Here is a 14,419-nt window from a genome sequence, read left to right as displayed (position 1 = left end):
GAGAGTGGCTCAAGCTGCCCTTTTCTTGAACTGCTTATACAGGTTTGATCTTCTTTCTTGGTGTTACTCCCTGCCCGCCGCCACCCCCCTCTCCCCCCACCAGGCCCCAGGCCCCCTTCTAGAGTCCTGGCCCTTGTTCTTTTCAGAGCTTGGGTGACTGGCAAGGCTAGAAAGGATGCTGTCTAAAAGAAAGTGAGTGATGGTTGAGAAGTCACTGCTGCTGTCCTGGCAGCACAGCCCCTCATAGCGTAGTTGTAAGAGCAGTGATGGTAATAGCTGTAGATGGCTGATGAGCACTTCACTGTAGAGCCCAGCTGTTCTCGGCGTGCCCGCAGCCCCATTGTACAGATGAGCAGACTCGCAGGGGAAGTCAAGTGACTTGCTCAAGACTATACTTGTAGCAGAAGGTAGAGGTGACGTGGAAACTAAGCATTCGGCTTCTTCAGCTCATTCCCATAGCATTCCACTATATTGCCTTTTTGGTTCGATGACACCCTTCTCATCTAAGTTCATGCTTTGTGCCCAGTGCACACAAAACGGTCCCCGTAGCTTGTGTCATATAACCCCTCATCTCCCTGGGTTTCCTGGCATCTTTCCTTCCCCTTAGTCTTACATCAGCAGAGTCTTTCCTAGGGTTTCTGGTCTAGTAGCCGTCCTGCCTCTGTCAGTGAGGGAATCCTCAGTGTAGCTGATGACGATTTGATCATTCAACCATAGCGAGAGGTTTTAACATTCCTACTGAAAATGTTTTTCCCACAGATACATTAAACCAAGGTTTCTTAGGTTTTGTAAGATTCCCATTCAATTATAAATAGGCCTTAAAAATGTTTATTATATGAGAAAAAAATTAATACAGCTAAATTAAAAATATTGATCCACAAAAGAAAATAAAAATATTTTATCCTATTATCTTAAGGTTTACAAACCTATTAGTGGTATGTTTGTTTTGCACATACCCACAAATTGTGTTTGTGTATACACGTGTGCAGAAAACATTCAGAAAAATGAAAAATTCATACTATATGAAGTCAGGTACATGGGATCATACTGTTTATATTTTTTCACTTAAGGAGGATAGTCATAAAAAGATTTCCATGTCGGGTGCTGGCCTGGTGGCGTAGTGGTTAAGTTCATGTCCTCTGCTTTGTCGGCCTGGGGTTTGCCGGTTCGGCTCCTGGGCACAGACCTACATGCTGCTCATCAAGCCATGCTGTGTGGTGGCATCCCACATAGAGGAACTACAAGGACTTATAAGTGGGTTATACAACTATGTACTGGGGCTTTGGGGAGAAAAAGAAAGAGTAAAATTGGCAACAAATGTTAGCTCAGGGCCAATCTTCCTCACTTAAAAAAAAATTTCATGTGAATAACCATGGTACTATGGGATTTTTAGTAGCTGCAGAGTATTACTTGCAGCTACTTAAATGCTGAAATAAATGGTTCATCTGAAGTCTTTTCTTGTTGGACAAGGACTTTTTTTTTTCAGTCTTTGAGAGTTAGAAATAATGCGCAGATGAATATCCTTATATAGTTAAATTTTTATGCACTTTATAATTTACTCATGATAAATTCCCAAGTGGAATTCCTGGGCCAAAGGGTATATGGATTTTTAAAGACTTTTAATATTGACAAATATCACTATAACATAATTATATTGATTTATACTCTCACCAGTAATATATGAATATACCTGTTTATCTACTCACTTGCCAATTCTGGGAATTGTGATTTAAAAAAAATCTTTAGAAGAGCATTGAAGATTGCTTTGGGAATATAAACCCCGCCCCCCCCCAGTCCCCATTCTGCCTACAAATGAATCAATCATACTTTTAGCTGTCTGCATATACAAGATAACTAGTAAAAATTAAATGACACATTCATTGCCAACAAGTAAAGTGGGCTGAGAGCCACCCTCTGGGGTAGTAGGGTGGGTGCGGTGGGCCAGGTGGTTGTGGTAGAGATGGCTGTTAACGATGTTGTGAGAGTTGTTTGCAAAGATGGTAGATCTGAAGTGTAAGGCGAGTTCCTCGAGGTGGAAAGAGAAATAGGGGATGTTCTAAGTCAGAACAGTGGCGTGAGCTGAGGGATTGCCTCACGGGAAAGAGAACTGTGGGTAGATGAGGACTCCCTATGAGTTGATCCCTATGGCTCTTCTGAGTTTAAAGCATATCTTATCTGAATGAACTGTGAGTGGCTTTTGATTTCTCTAATTTGGAAAAGTTGTTTGTGTGCCCCAGAATAACTCATTTTTCTGAAAAAGGATATTCCTGAGGGGAACAGTGGGAAAAAGAATTGGAAAGGTGGATTGTGGTCATTTGTTGAAAACAGGCCTTGGATGCCAAGCTTCAGGACTGAGTTCTTATTTGGTATGTTGCAGGCAATCTTATGGAATTTTGAGCAGGCGAGAAAACGCAGTGTCAGTGAGTAGCATAGCTTGGGAGGGAGGGAGACAGGCACAGATATGCTGAGAGCTCCAGAGGAAACAGTGAGTAAAATATTTCAGGTGATAGTATTGGGAGTAGGAAGGGATACACTGAGATGTGAGACGTTACGTGGAAAGAAGTGGCAGTATGTGGTGACTAACTGCTACAGGGACACAAAAGGAAAAGGAATAATCAGACATTCCACTAAGCTTTAGCCTGAGCTTTTGAGAACACTAGACATCAGGAGAGGAAGACAATTTTATTTCTAAAAGTTACTGTAAAATTTAGCTTATAAAAATTTTTTAAACCAAATCTCAAGATTCATGGTATGTTTAGTTTCCCTTGCCAAATTTCGTGTTTGCATTTCTTTCTTTCTTTTTTTTTTTTTTAAAGATTGGCACCTGAGCTAACAACTGTTGCCAATCTTTTTTGTTTTTCCTGCTTTTTCTCCCCAAGTCTCTCCAGTATATAGTTGTATATTTTACTTGTGGGTCCGTCTAGATGTGGCATGTGGGACGCCGCCTCAATGTGGCCTGATGAGTGGTGGCATGTCCGCTCCCAGGATCCAAACTGGCAAAACCTTGGGCCGCCGTAGCGGAGCGGCAAACTTAACCACTTGGCTGCGGGGCCAGCCCCCATGTTTGCATTTCTTAAGATATTTTAAGGCTTCTATTGTACAATAGAAATAGGAGAAAATAGAAGTAACATGTATTAAACAGTTACTTAGGAAGAGGGAATAGAATGTGCTGCTCTAGAGCAGTCTCTCATCCTTGGCACTGTTGACATTTTGGGCTGGCTAATTCCTTGCTGTGGGGGCCGTGCTGTGTGTTGAGGGATGTTTAGCAGCATCCCTGGACTCTTACCTGCTGGTGTCTTCAGACATTGCTAATTGTCCAGGGGCGGGGGGTGGGGGCAGGGGTAGGGGGTTGGAGGAGGCCTCTCCGGTTGAGATCCACTGCTCTAGAGTACAGAATCAGGACTACTAAATAAAAATTATTGGCGTGCCTACAACAGTGCCCAGCACATAGCCAGCACTCGAATATTTGCTGAGTAAATGAATAATCGGATTTTGCCTTTGAATTAAAAACAGGACAAAACTTGGTAACTGGCTGTTCAAGCTGCTTTACCACAGAATGGAATGTCCATTGAACAATTCTTTCAGGCCTCATCTTCTAACTGGATTATTAAATTGATGAGGTTATTTTTTCCAGTGTTTTCATTGGTTCAGATGCTTTTTTTTATTGAGTTAATGATAGGTTACAATCTTGTGAAATTTCATTTGTACAATAATGTTTCTCAGTCGTGTTGTAGGTGCACCACTTCACCCTTTGTGCCCACCCCCAACCCCACCTATCCCCTGGTAGCCACTAATCTGTTCTGTTTGTCTACATTTTTAAATTCCTCATATAAGTGGAGTCATACAGAGATTATCCTTCTCTAACTGGTTTATTTCACTTAACATAATTCCCTCAAGGTCCATCCACGTTGTTGCAAATGGAATGATTTTGTTCTGATTTACGGCTGAGTAGAATTCCATTGTATATATATACCACATCTTCTTTATCCATTCATCTGTTGATGGGCAGTTAGGTTGCTTCCATGTCTTGGCTACTGTAAATAATGCTGCAATAAACATCGGGGTGCACAGGACTCTTGGAATTGCTGACTTCAAGCTCTTTGGATAGATACCCAGTAGTGGAATAGCTGGGTCATATGGTAGTTCTATTTTTAATTTTTTGAGGAATCTCCATGCTGTTTTCCATAGTGGCTACACCAGTTTGCATTCCCACCAGCAGTGTATGAGGGTTCCTTTTTCTCCACAACCTCTCCAACATTTGTTACTATTAGTTTCAGATATTTTTGTCATTCTAATGGGTGTAAGGTGATATCTTAGTGTGGTTTTGATTTGCATTTCCCTGATGATCAGGGATGATGAACATCTTTTCATGTGCCTATTGGCCATCTGCATATCTTCTTTGGAGAAATGTCTGTTCATGTCCCCTGCCCATTTTTTGATCGGGTTGTTTGATTTTTTGTTGTTGAGTTGTGAGAGTTCTTTATATATTTTGGATATTAAGCCTTTGTCAGATATATGACTTTGTAATATTTTTTCCCAGTTAGTGGGTTGTTTTTTTTGTTTCAATCCTGTTTTCATTTGCCTTGAAGAAGCTCTTTAGTCTGATGAAGTCCCATTTGTTTATTCTTTCTGTTGTTTCCCTTCTCTGAGAAGGCATGGTGTCTGAAAATATCCTTTTAATACTGACGTCAATGAGTGTACTGCCTACGTTTTCTTCTAGAAGCCTTATGGTTTCAGGTCTCACCTTTAGGTATTTGATCCATTTTGAGTTTATTTTGGTGAATGGTGAGAAAGGATGATCAATTTTCATTCTTTTACATATGGCTTTCCAGTTTTCCCAGAGCCATTTGTTGAAAAGACTTTCTTTTCTCCATTGTATGCCCTCAGCTCCTTTGTCGAATATTAGCTGTCCATAGATGTGTGGTTTTATTTCTGGGCTTTCAATTCTATTCCATTGATCTGTGCACCTGTTTTTGTACCAGTACCATTCTGTTTTGGTTATTGCAGCTTTATAGTATGTTTTGAAGTCCCTCATTATGGTTTTAATGATCACTTTCCTAATGACTTACGATTATGTCTGTATGTGCTTGTCATCTTTACATCCTCTTTGGTGTGAAGTGTCTGTTCAAGTCCTTTGCCTAAAAAAATGTAAATTTCAAACTATTGTTGTTTTTATTGTTTTTTGTGAATTCTTTATATATTCTGGATGCAAGTTTGTTATTTGATTTGAAAATATTTTCACCTAATCTGTAGCTTGTATTTTCATTCTTTTTTTAAATGATGCCTTTCAGTGACTAAAAGTTTTAAATTTGGCTGCAGTCCAATTTCCTTTTTTCTTTTTTGGATTGTGTTGATTCATATGGATTGCTTTTGGTACGATGTGTAAGAACTCTTTGCCTAACCCTCGTCATGATGGTTTCTTATGTTTTCTTCTAAAGGTTTTTTAGTATAATGTTTTCCACTTAGGTTTATAATCCATTTTGAGTTGTTATCGAAGATGTGAGGTTTTAGGTGAAGCTTCATTTTTGTGTGTCTGTGCATATGAATGTTTAATTTTTCCAACACCTTCTGTTGATAAGTCTAGTCTTATTCTTCCCTTGAATTTCTTTTACACTGTTGTCGAAAGACTCTGTTCCCTTGTTTGTACCTTCACTGGTGTCCTGCTGTCTTGATTACTATTTTATAGCAGACTTATATTCAAATAGTGAGATTCATTTAACTTTCTCAAGTTTTCCAGAATTGTTTTAGCTATTCTAGTTCCATTTGCTCTTTATGAACATTTTAGAATCAATTTGTCCACGTATTAAAAAATCTTCCTGGGATTTTGATTGGTATTACATTAAACCTACAGATGAATTTGAGGAAGAACTGAGGTCTTTGCTATGTTTAGTATTCCAATCTAAGAACACGGCACGTCTCTCCACTTAGTTAGACTTCTTTGATTTCTTTCATCAGTGGTTAGTAGTTTTTGACACGCACTCTGTATCTCTTTTGTTAGATTTATAATCAGATGTTTCATTTTAGTTGTAACTATTGTAAATGGAATTGTTTTTTAAGTTTCACTGTTCAATTGTCCATTGCTAATATTTACAAATATGCTTGGTTTTTGAACATAGACTTTGTATCCTAGGGCCTTGTTAAACTTACTTATGAGAAATAGGAGCTTTTCTGTAGACTTTTTGGGATTTTCTATATAAACAATTACGTTGCTTGAGAATAAGAACGATGTTATTTTTTCCTTCCCAATTTGTTTGCCTTTCTTTTCTTTTCTTGCCTGATTTACACTAGCTAAAATGCTGTTAATGAAAATAAACGTAGTGAAAGTGGGCATTCTTGCCTTCTTCCCCATCTTAGGTGAAGACATGCAGTCTTTCACCATCAAGTATGATTTTAGCTGTAGAGTTTTTGTGGATCCCTTTTATTAGATTGAGGAAGTTCTCCTCTATTCCTATTTTGCTGAGAGTTTTTATCATAAGTAGCTGTTATATTTTGTCATAAGCTTTTTTTCTGTGTCTGTTGATATGATCATGTGATTTCTCTTGTCTAGACCAGAAGTCAGGACATTTTTTGGCAAAGGGATCAAATAGTAAATATTTTAGGCTTTGCATGCTATATAGTCTCTGTTGTAACTACTTATATCTGCTGTTGTAGCATGAAAGCAGATGTAGACAATATGCAAATTAAGTGTGCATGGCTATATTCCAATAAAATTATTTCCAAAAGCAGGCACAGAGCTGGATTTGGCCTGTGGGTCATAGTTTGCTGACTTGTGATTTAGATTGTTAGAATGGCTAATTACATTGATTGATTTTTGAATATTGAACAAGCAGTACCTTCCTGGGATAAAACCCATATGGTTGTGGTGTATTGTTCTTTTTATGTTCCAGAATTTGAATTGCTAATGTATTCTTATTTCTATGCCACTGTTGATTTGGGGTATTGGTCTGTAGTTTTGTTTCTTTGTACTGTCTGTCTGGTTTTGGTATCAGGGTAATGCTGACCTCATAAAATGAATGGGGAAGTGTTCCCTGTCTTCTGTTTTCTAGAAGAGATTCTGTAGAATTGGTGTTATCTCCTCCAATTGTGCAGGAGGAGGTTGGGTAGGATTAGCCATTGAAGCCCTCTGGGCCTGGAGATCCTTATTTCAAAAGATTTTATACTGTGAATTCAATTTCTTTAATAGTTATAATGCTCTTCAGTTATTGTTTCATCTCAGGTGAGTTTTGGTAGCTTATCTTTGAGGTCCATTTCATCTGAAGATGTCAAACTTATGTATGTGGAGTTGTTCATAATATTCTTTTATTATCCTTTAATGTCTGTGGGGTCTATAGTGAAATCCCTTTTTCATTCCTGATATTTGTAGTTCGTGTCTTCTCTTGTCAGTTTTGCTAAAAGTTTATCAATTTTATCAATATTTTCAAAGAGTCAGATTTTGGTTTCATTGATTAAAAAAAGTGGTAAAGTATATGTAACATAAAACTTACTATTTTAACTATTTTTTAGGTGTACAGTTCAGTGGCATAACTGCATTCCCATTGTTGTATAGCCACCACTACCTTCCATCTCCACAAATTTTTTTATCTTCCCCAAACTGAAACTTTATATCCATTAAACAGTAACTGTCCATTTCTGCCCTCCCCTCAGTCCCTGGCAGCCACCATTCTATTTTCTGCCTCTATGAATTTGACTACTCTGGACACCTCATTTAAGTAAAATCGTAGTGTTTGTCTTTTTGTGACTGGTGTATTTCACTTAGCATAACGTCTTCAAGCTTCATCCATATTGTAACATGGATCAGAATCCTTCCTTTTTAAGGCTGCATAGTATTGGTTGCATGTATATACCACATTTCATTTATCCATTCATCTGTCAGTGGACTGTTGGGTTGCTTCCACCTCTTGTTTATTCTAAATACTGCTGCTGTAAACATGGGTGTACAAATACTTCTGTTTGAGTTCCTGCTTTCAGCCTCTTGTCTTTTGAGAGTATGCAGCTTATTGTGTCCCAGGCCAGTGGAGTGAAATTCTGAGATGCTTAGAGGAGAGATGAACTCTGAGCTTACAAGATTCTTTCTCTTGCCCACTTTGATATGTGAGGGGCTGAGTAGTGAGGTTCTGACTAAAATTATGGTTTTTGGTAGCAAACATACACACTGCTCTAGATAGCTAGCTCACCCACCTCCAAAAAATGTTTTTTTAATTGAAATTTAGGAGGAATCAGTAGTTTTACAGACCTTAGCAGGGGGAGTTCATGGATATTCTCCCCAGTATGTTGCCCTCAATGTGATTTTTAGCTCCGGCCAATTAAGTGACTGTGGGTAACTTATTTAACCTTTCTGAATTACAATTTCCTTATCTGTAAAATGGGAACAATAATACCTACTTCAGTGGGATAGTTAAGAGGATTCAGTGAGAATAATGTACTTGAGTGTTTTTCAGCTTCATGTATTTTGAAGTTTTGTTGTTACGTGCACACACATTTATAATTAGAATTATGTGTTGTTGGTGAATTGACCCTTTTATCAATATGTCCTGTCCCTCTTTATCCCTGGTAATTTTTTTTTGTTTTGAAGTCTGCTTTGTATGATATTAGCATAGGCATTCCAGCTTAACTTTGATTAGTGTTGTATCATATAGCTGTTTCCTTAACTGTCATTATATTCGCATTGAGTTTCATATGGGCAGCATATAGTTGGGTCATGTTTTCTTACTCACTTCTGACAATCTCTGTATTTTAACTGGGGTGTTTAGACCACTTACGTCTAATGTAATTCATCTGTTTTGATTTAGGCTTACCATTTAGTATTTGTTTTTACTGAGTTTTAGTTTTTGTAATTTTTATTTCTAAAATTTCTGCTTGGTTCTTCTCTATATCCTCTATTTGTTGACACCTTCTGTTTTAAATTTTGTTTTAAAAGTGTTCAAAATTGCTCATTTGATCATTTTATAATAGTTGCCTTAATGTGCTCATCAGATAATTCCAACCTCTGTGTTACACTGGCTTTTTGTTCGTTGTATTTTTTCATGTGATTTGATATTTTTGTGGTTCTTTGTGTCCCAAGTAATTCTGGATTATTTCCTAAACATTTTGAAAATGATGAGACTGGGTTTTAAAAACACCGCCTGGAGAATGTTGATGTTTTTGATTCAGCAGGCACTTGGCCTAGATAGGTACAAGCTATAGGTTTCAGCCCGTCTTTTGTGGGATATGGTAAGGTCAGTTTAGTTTTCAAAGCCCCTGCAGTGCTCTTTCTGTCTGTGCTATGTGTAGGATTAAGTGGTCAGTGTGGGACTGGGCCAGAAGTCTGTTAGCTCAGTTCTCAAAGTCCTTGTTACACTAATTAGGATCAGATCTACCCATGGGTACGTTGCAGGCTAGCTCAGGTGAGCGCTCTTTCAGGACCTCAGCACTGCTGGGTTTCAGACTGCTCTGAGTTCAGGCCAGGGGATCCTGGAGAGGTAAAAAATAGTAAATTTAGTGACACTTTGGCAGTACTTTGAATTTTAGTGTCTGTTCCTGACCAATGTGCTTTTAGATATTTTTAAGGAAACTCAAATAGTTGTTTTATGCATTATTACTATGTTTTATACTTGCATTCAGTGAGAGAAAAAGTTTGGCATAATTCCCCCATGTCATCCAGAACTGGCACCCCTTGATAATCTTTTGTTTGAGATTTTTTATGTTTTTTTTTTAAAGTGAAAAACAGGCTGTAATTTTATTTCCTTTCATTATCGATTTTTTGGTTTGGGATGACAATTGTATCTGCAAAAAATGAGTGGTGGAGTGTTCCTCTTTTACTTCTGCAGAGTGGGTCAATGTTTATGATGGATATTGATTTTATATAATGTCTTTGATTTTGCTGTCAACGTAATGTTGCCCTCATAGAATGAGTTGGTAAGTGTTCCTCCATTGTTTCCTAAAGATAGTGCAGGGTTAGTATTATTTCTTAAAAGTTTGATAGAATTCATCAATAAAGTTATCTGGGGCTGGGGTTTTCTTTGGGAAGGTTTATACTTACAAATTCAATTTTTTAAGTAGACTTTTGGCTATTCACATTTTCTGTTTCTAGTCTTGAGTCACTTTTGGTAATTTGTGACTTCTAAGGATTTTGTTCATTTCGTCTGAGTTGTTGATTTATTGGCAAAGTTATTTGTAATATTTTTTCTTTGTCCTTTAATTTATACAGTCTCTCTAGTGATGAACTTTCAGTTTTTCTATTGGTAGTTTGTGTTTTTTTTCTCTTGATTATACTTTTGCTCGAGACTCATCTATTTTAATGTTTTTCAAAGAACCATCTTTTAGTTTCATTCACTAAAAAATTCTCTGTTATTATTATTTTCCTTTTGAGGAAGCTTGGCCCTGAGCTAACATCTGTACCCATCTTCCTCTACTTTATATGTAGGGTGCCTGCCACAGCATGGCTTGATAAGTGGTACATAGGTCTGCGCTCGGGATCCAAATCGGCGAACCCCGGGCTGCTAAAGTGGAGCACTCAAACTTTACTACACCACCAGGCCAGCCCCCTTATTTTCTGATATATCTACTTAAATTTCCCTTTATTCACTGCTTACTTGAATTTTACAAATTTTGAAATGCTCTGTTTTCATTTTCATTTTCATTTAGTTAAGCTGTTTTCTAATTTCCTTGTCATTGCTTTATTGACTAATGGGTTATTTAGAACTGTGGGTTTTTTTTTTCTTTTTTTTAACCAAATAGTGGAGTATATTGCTTATATCTTTTTCGTTTGTTTGTTTCCAGTTTAATTCCATTATGGCCAGAGAACATATTCTGTATGATTTCACTCTTTTAAAATTTGTTGAACTTTGTTTTAAGGCCTACAGTATGGTCTTCTCTGGGGATTGTGTGCGGGAAAAGAATAGGTATTCTGTTGTCATTAGGTGGGGTGTTCTCTGTCAGTTAGGTCTACTTGGTTGTTAGTAGTCTTAAGTCTGCTGTGTCGCTATTGAATTTTGTGTCTACCTATGTCAGTTATTGAGCAGAGTGATGTCATATCCAAGTGTAATTGTGGGTTTAAAAATTTCTCCTTTCAATTATCATGTATTTTGAAGCTTTGCTATTGAGTGCATACGTATTTAGGATTATTGTCTCTTTGATGAATTGACACTTTTATCATTATGAAATGTCCATCTTTAGATCTTATAATATTCCTTGTTTGAAGTCTATTTTGTTTAATAATATAGTTTCTGAAGCTTTCTTTTGATTACTCTTGTCATGTTGTGTCTTTGTGTCTCTTTGTTCTTTATTAGTGTGTATGTCATAGATGGCATATAGTTGGGTCTTGCTTTTTAAATTTGATCTGTTAATCTCTGCCTTTTAATCGTAGTGTTTAGACCATTTGCACTTAACATAATTATTGATGTGGATGGGTTTAAATCTGTCTTCTTGCTCTTTGTTTTGTATTTGTTCCTTCTCTGTCCCATTTGTTCTCCTTTGTTCCTTTGTCTTTTCTGTCTTTTTTTTTTTGGTTACTTGAAATATTTTTTAGGATTCTGTTTTATTGCCACTTGACGCATAAGCTATAGATTGTTTTGTGTGTGTGTTTATGAAGGAGTTGCTCTAGGGTTTACATTGTGAATTGTTAACTCATCAGAGTCTACCTTCAAGTAACATTTTATCACTTTGGAGGTAATATAAAACCTGTACATCACTATACTTTCACTTTGACTGACTGTGTTTTGAACTATTTTAATTTTATATTTATTATGAACTCCACAATAAATTATTAGTTTTTCTTTAAACAGTGAGTTAACTTTTTTTTGTAAAGATATTTTGTTTTATTTTTCCTTTTTCTCCCAAGGCCCCCAGTACATAGTTGTCTATTTTCAGTTGTGGGTCCTTCTAGTTGTGGCATATGGGACGCCGCCTCAGCATGGCCTCATGAGCAGTGCCATGTCCACGCCCAGGATCCGAACCAGTGAAACCCTGGGCCACCGAAGCAGAGCATGCGAACTTAACCACTCAGCCATGGGGCTGGCCCCCGTGAGTTAACTTTTAAAGAGATTAAAAAGGAGAAAAAATATCTTTTATATTTACTTACGTATTATCACTTGTATCACTCTTTTTTCCTTTCCTTGCAGGAATTATGATCCAGATTTTTATTGAATATCATTTTCCTTTTGTCTGAAGAATTTTCTTAACGTATCTTGTAATGGAGATTTGTTGGTGAGAATTTGTTCAGCATGTTTGTTTGAAAAAGTTTTTAGGTTAATCTTGTTTTCCAAGGATGCTTTTGGCTGCATGTTTTGTTCATAGTTGACAGATTTCTTTAATTTTCTCCAAGCACTTTAAATATGTTGTTTGACTGTCCTCTGGCTCACAAAGTTTCAGAAGAAGCTTGTAGTCATTCTTATCTTTTGTTCCTCTTAAGTAATATGTCTTCTCTTTGGCTGCTTTTAAGATGTTCTTTTTATTACTCTGTCAGCAAATTGACTCTCAAGTGCCTTGTTGATGTGAGGTTGTGGTGTGTGTGTTTGGCATTTTGTTGATGTGAGGTTGTGGTGTGTGTTTGGCATTTTGTTGATGTGAGGTTGTGGTGTGTGTGTTTGGCATTTTGTTGGGCTTCTTGGATCTGTGGGTTTATAATTATACAGTTTGCAAGATTTACAGCTATTATTTCACTAAATGTTTTTTCTGTTCCCTTCCCTTCAACTCAGACCTCATGTGTGTTAGACTGGGTGCTCTTGTCCCACAGGGCACTGCAGCTGGATTTGTCTTTTTTTGTCTTGTCCTTTCTTTTGGATAGATTTTTTTTTTTTTGCAATGTCTTTAAGGTCAGTCATTTTTTCTTTTGCTATTTCTAATCAGATGTTAATCTTTCAAAGTCATATTTTCATTTGATATCATCTTTTACTGTTACCTCTATGAATTTCATTTTATTTTTCTAATATCTTCAATTTCTCTCCTCTCATTTGTTTTCGGTTACATTCTTGAGCATGTGAGGCATCTTGATAAAAGTTGGTTTAATGGCCGTGCCTGTCACTTCTGTTATCTCTGTTTCTATTCTTTGATTTTTCTTCTAGTTATGACTCACGTTTTCTTGCTTCTTTGTATTCCTTGTAAATTTTTATTGGATGCCACATGTGAATTTTTTTGTTTTTCCTGAGAGCTGAGTTTTGTTGTAATGCTTTAACAAGTGTTGAACTTTATTTTCCCAGCAGTTAAATTAGTTGTGGATCATTTCATTCTGTTGAGATTACTCGTTAGGTCTTTTAGAGATGGTCTAGAGTCTTATTTGTTCTAGGCTTCATTTAGCCCCATTCTTAAAGGTATGTTCTACTCTGGGCTCTGTTGAGTGTGTTATGTTGTCAAGGAGGGCTTGGCACTGTGTCTGGAGGGAACATGTTTGATTCTTGGCTCACTGTAAGCTCTGGAATTTGTTCATATTGCAACTCTTCTGTAATTGTTCTTTCCTTGGAAGCTGTACTTGTTCAGCCTGATGGGTTTTACACCACAATTATAAGGGTTGATAGTCAGATAAAAACTTGAGGTTACTCTTATGCAGATTTCTGGAACTCTTTCCTGCACAGTTCCTTCCTCTTGTGTTCTGTCCCACGGTTTCTAGCCTCCTTTAGCCTCCTGAGCTGATAATTTCTGTCTCCTTCTTTCAGCACAATTGCCAGTCTCTGAGTTCCCCCTCTCTGTGCTACAGTTGTAGATTAACTCCATGCAAGAAGCCTTTGTGATGGTAGGGTTCACCTTGTTTGTTTCCTTTTGTTCAGGGATTACAGTCCTGTGCCTACCTTTTGACCAATGTCTGATAATGGTGGTTTCTTATATTTTGTCTGTTTTTCTAGTTGTTTATGGCTGGAAGGTAATTTTGAACCCCCTTACTCCCATGTGGCTTTAAGTAGATGTCTTCTGTTATTTTAGGAACTCAAATTAGTTTTAACTTATAAGATTAATATGGAACATTGAATGTTTGGTGGAAAATTTTCTCAAGTAAAGTTAGTGGTATTATTTTACTTCAAATTTCTTTGCAACAAATTGAATCCAAGAAAACTAAAATGAAAAGGTTAAGAGATACAAAGGAAAAAGAGAAAATAAGGAAAACCAAGGAAAGATTAAATAATCTTTATGTTGTCATTTATAATTAGACTTCAAAGTTCTATTGAAAACCAAAACTAGGAATATCTGAATGAAGAATGGAAATATAAAATGTATGCATCCGTTTTTCCATTTAAATATGGAAATTGGCAACTGATGTCCGTTTGACAAGTATGACCATTATCTTTTACATTCAGAGAAAACAAATTCAGTGTTTGATTAGTCATAACAATCACTACCAGAAGCCTGTGAGCAGCAATAAAAAGATGTGATGAAATGTGGGAAATTTGAAAATGACATGATGTTGGTAAGTTGGTTCATTGACCAGAAGGAAAAGAATTCTGTATGTTCTCTC

At 36.9% G+C, this 14,419-nt stretch overlaps 1 protein-coding gene across 31 annotated transcripts in view; it reads left to right on the top strand.

Annotated features, from left to right (window-relative positions):
• Nucleotides 1-14,419, top strand: part of KMT2C (lysine methyltransferase 2C) — a 269,708-nt gene that overhangs the window by 53,638 nt on the left and 201,651 nt on the right. Inside the window, exon 1 of one of the 31 annotated variants that reach the window (XM_070616949.1) lies at nt 12,104-12,183. The exons of the other annotated variants lie outside the window; for them this stretch is intronic. Within the exon in view, the coding sequence (XP_070473050.1) occupies nt 12,170-12,183 (14 nt within the window). The 5' untranslated portion in view covers nt 12,104-12,169. Of the gene's footprint in view, nt 1-12,103; nt 12,184-14,419 lie in introns of those variants that run through there. 31 annotated transcript variants of the gene reach the window in all.

The sequence above is a fragment of the Equus przewalskii genome, chromosome 4, assembly GCF_037783145.1.
Source record: "Equus przewalskii isolate Varuska chromosome 4, EquPr2, whole genome shotgun sequence".
Taxonomy (NCBI): Eukaryota; Metazoa; Chordata; class Mammalia; order Perissodactyla; family Equidae; genus Equus; species Equus przewalskii.
Note: the sequence above shows the minus strand (reverse complement) of the source record. Positions and strands in the feature narration are given on the sequence as shown.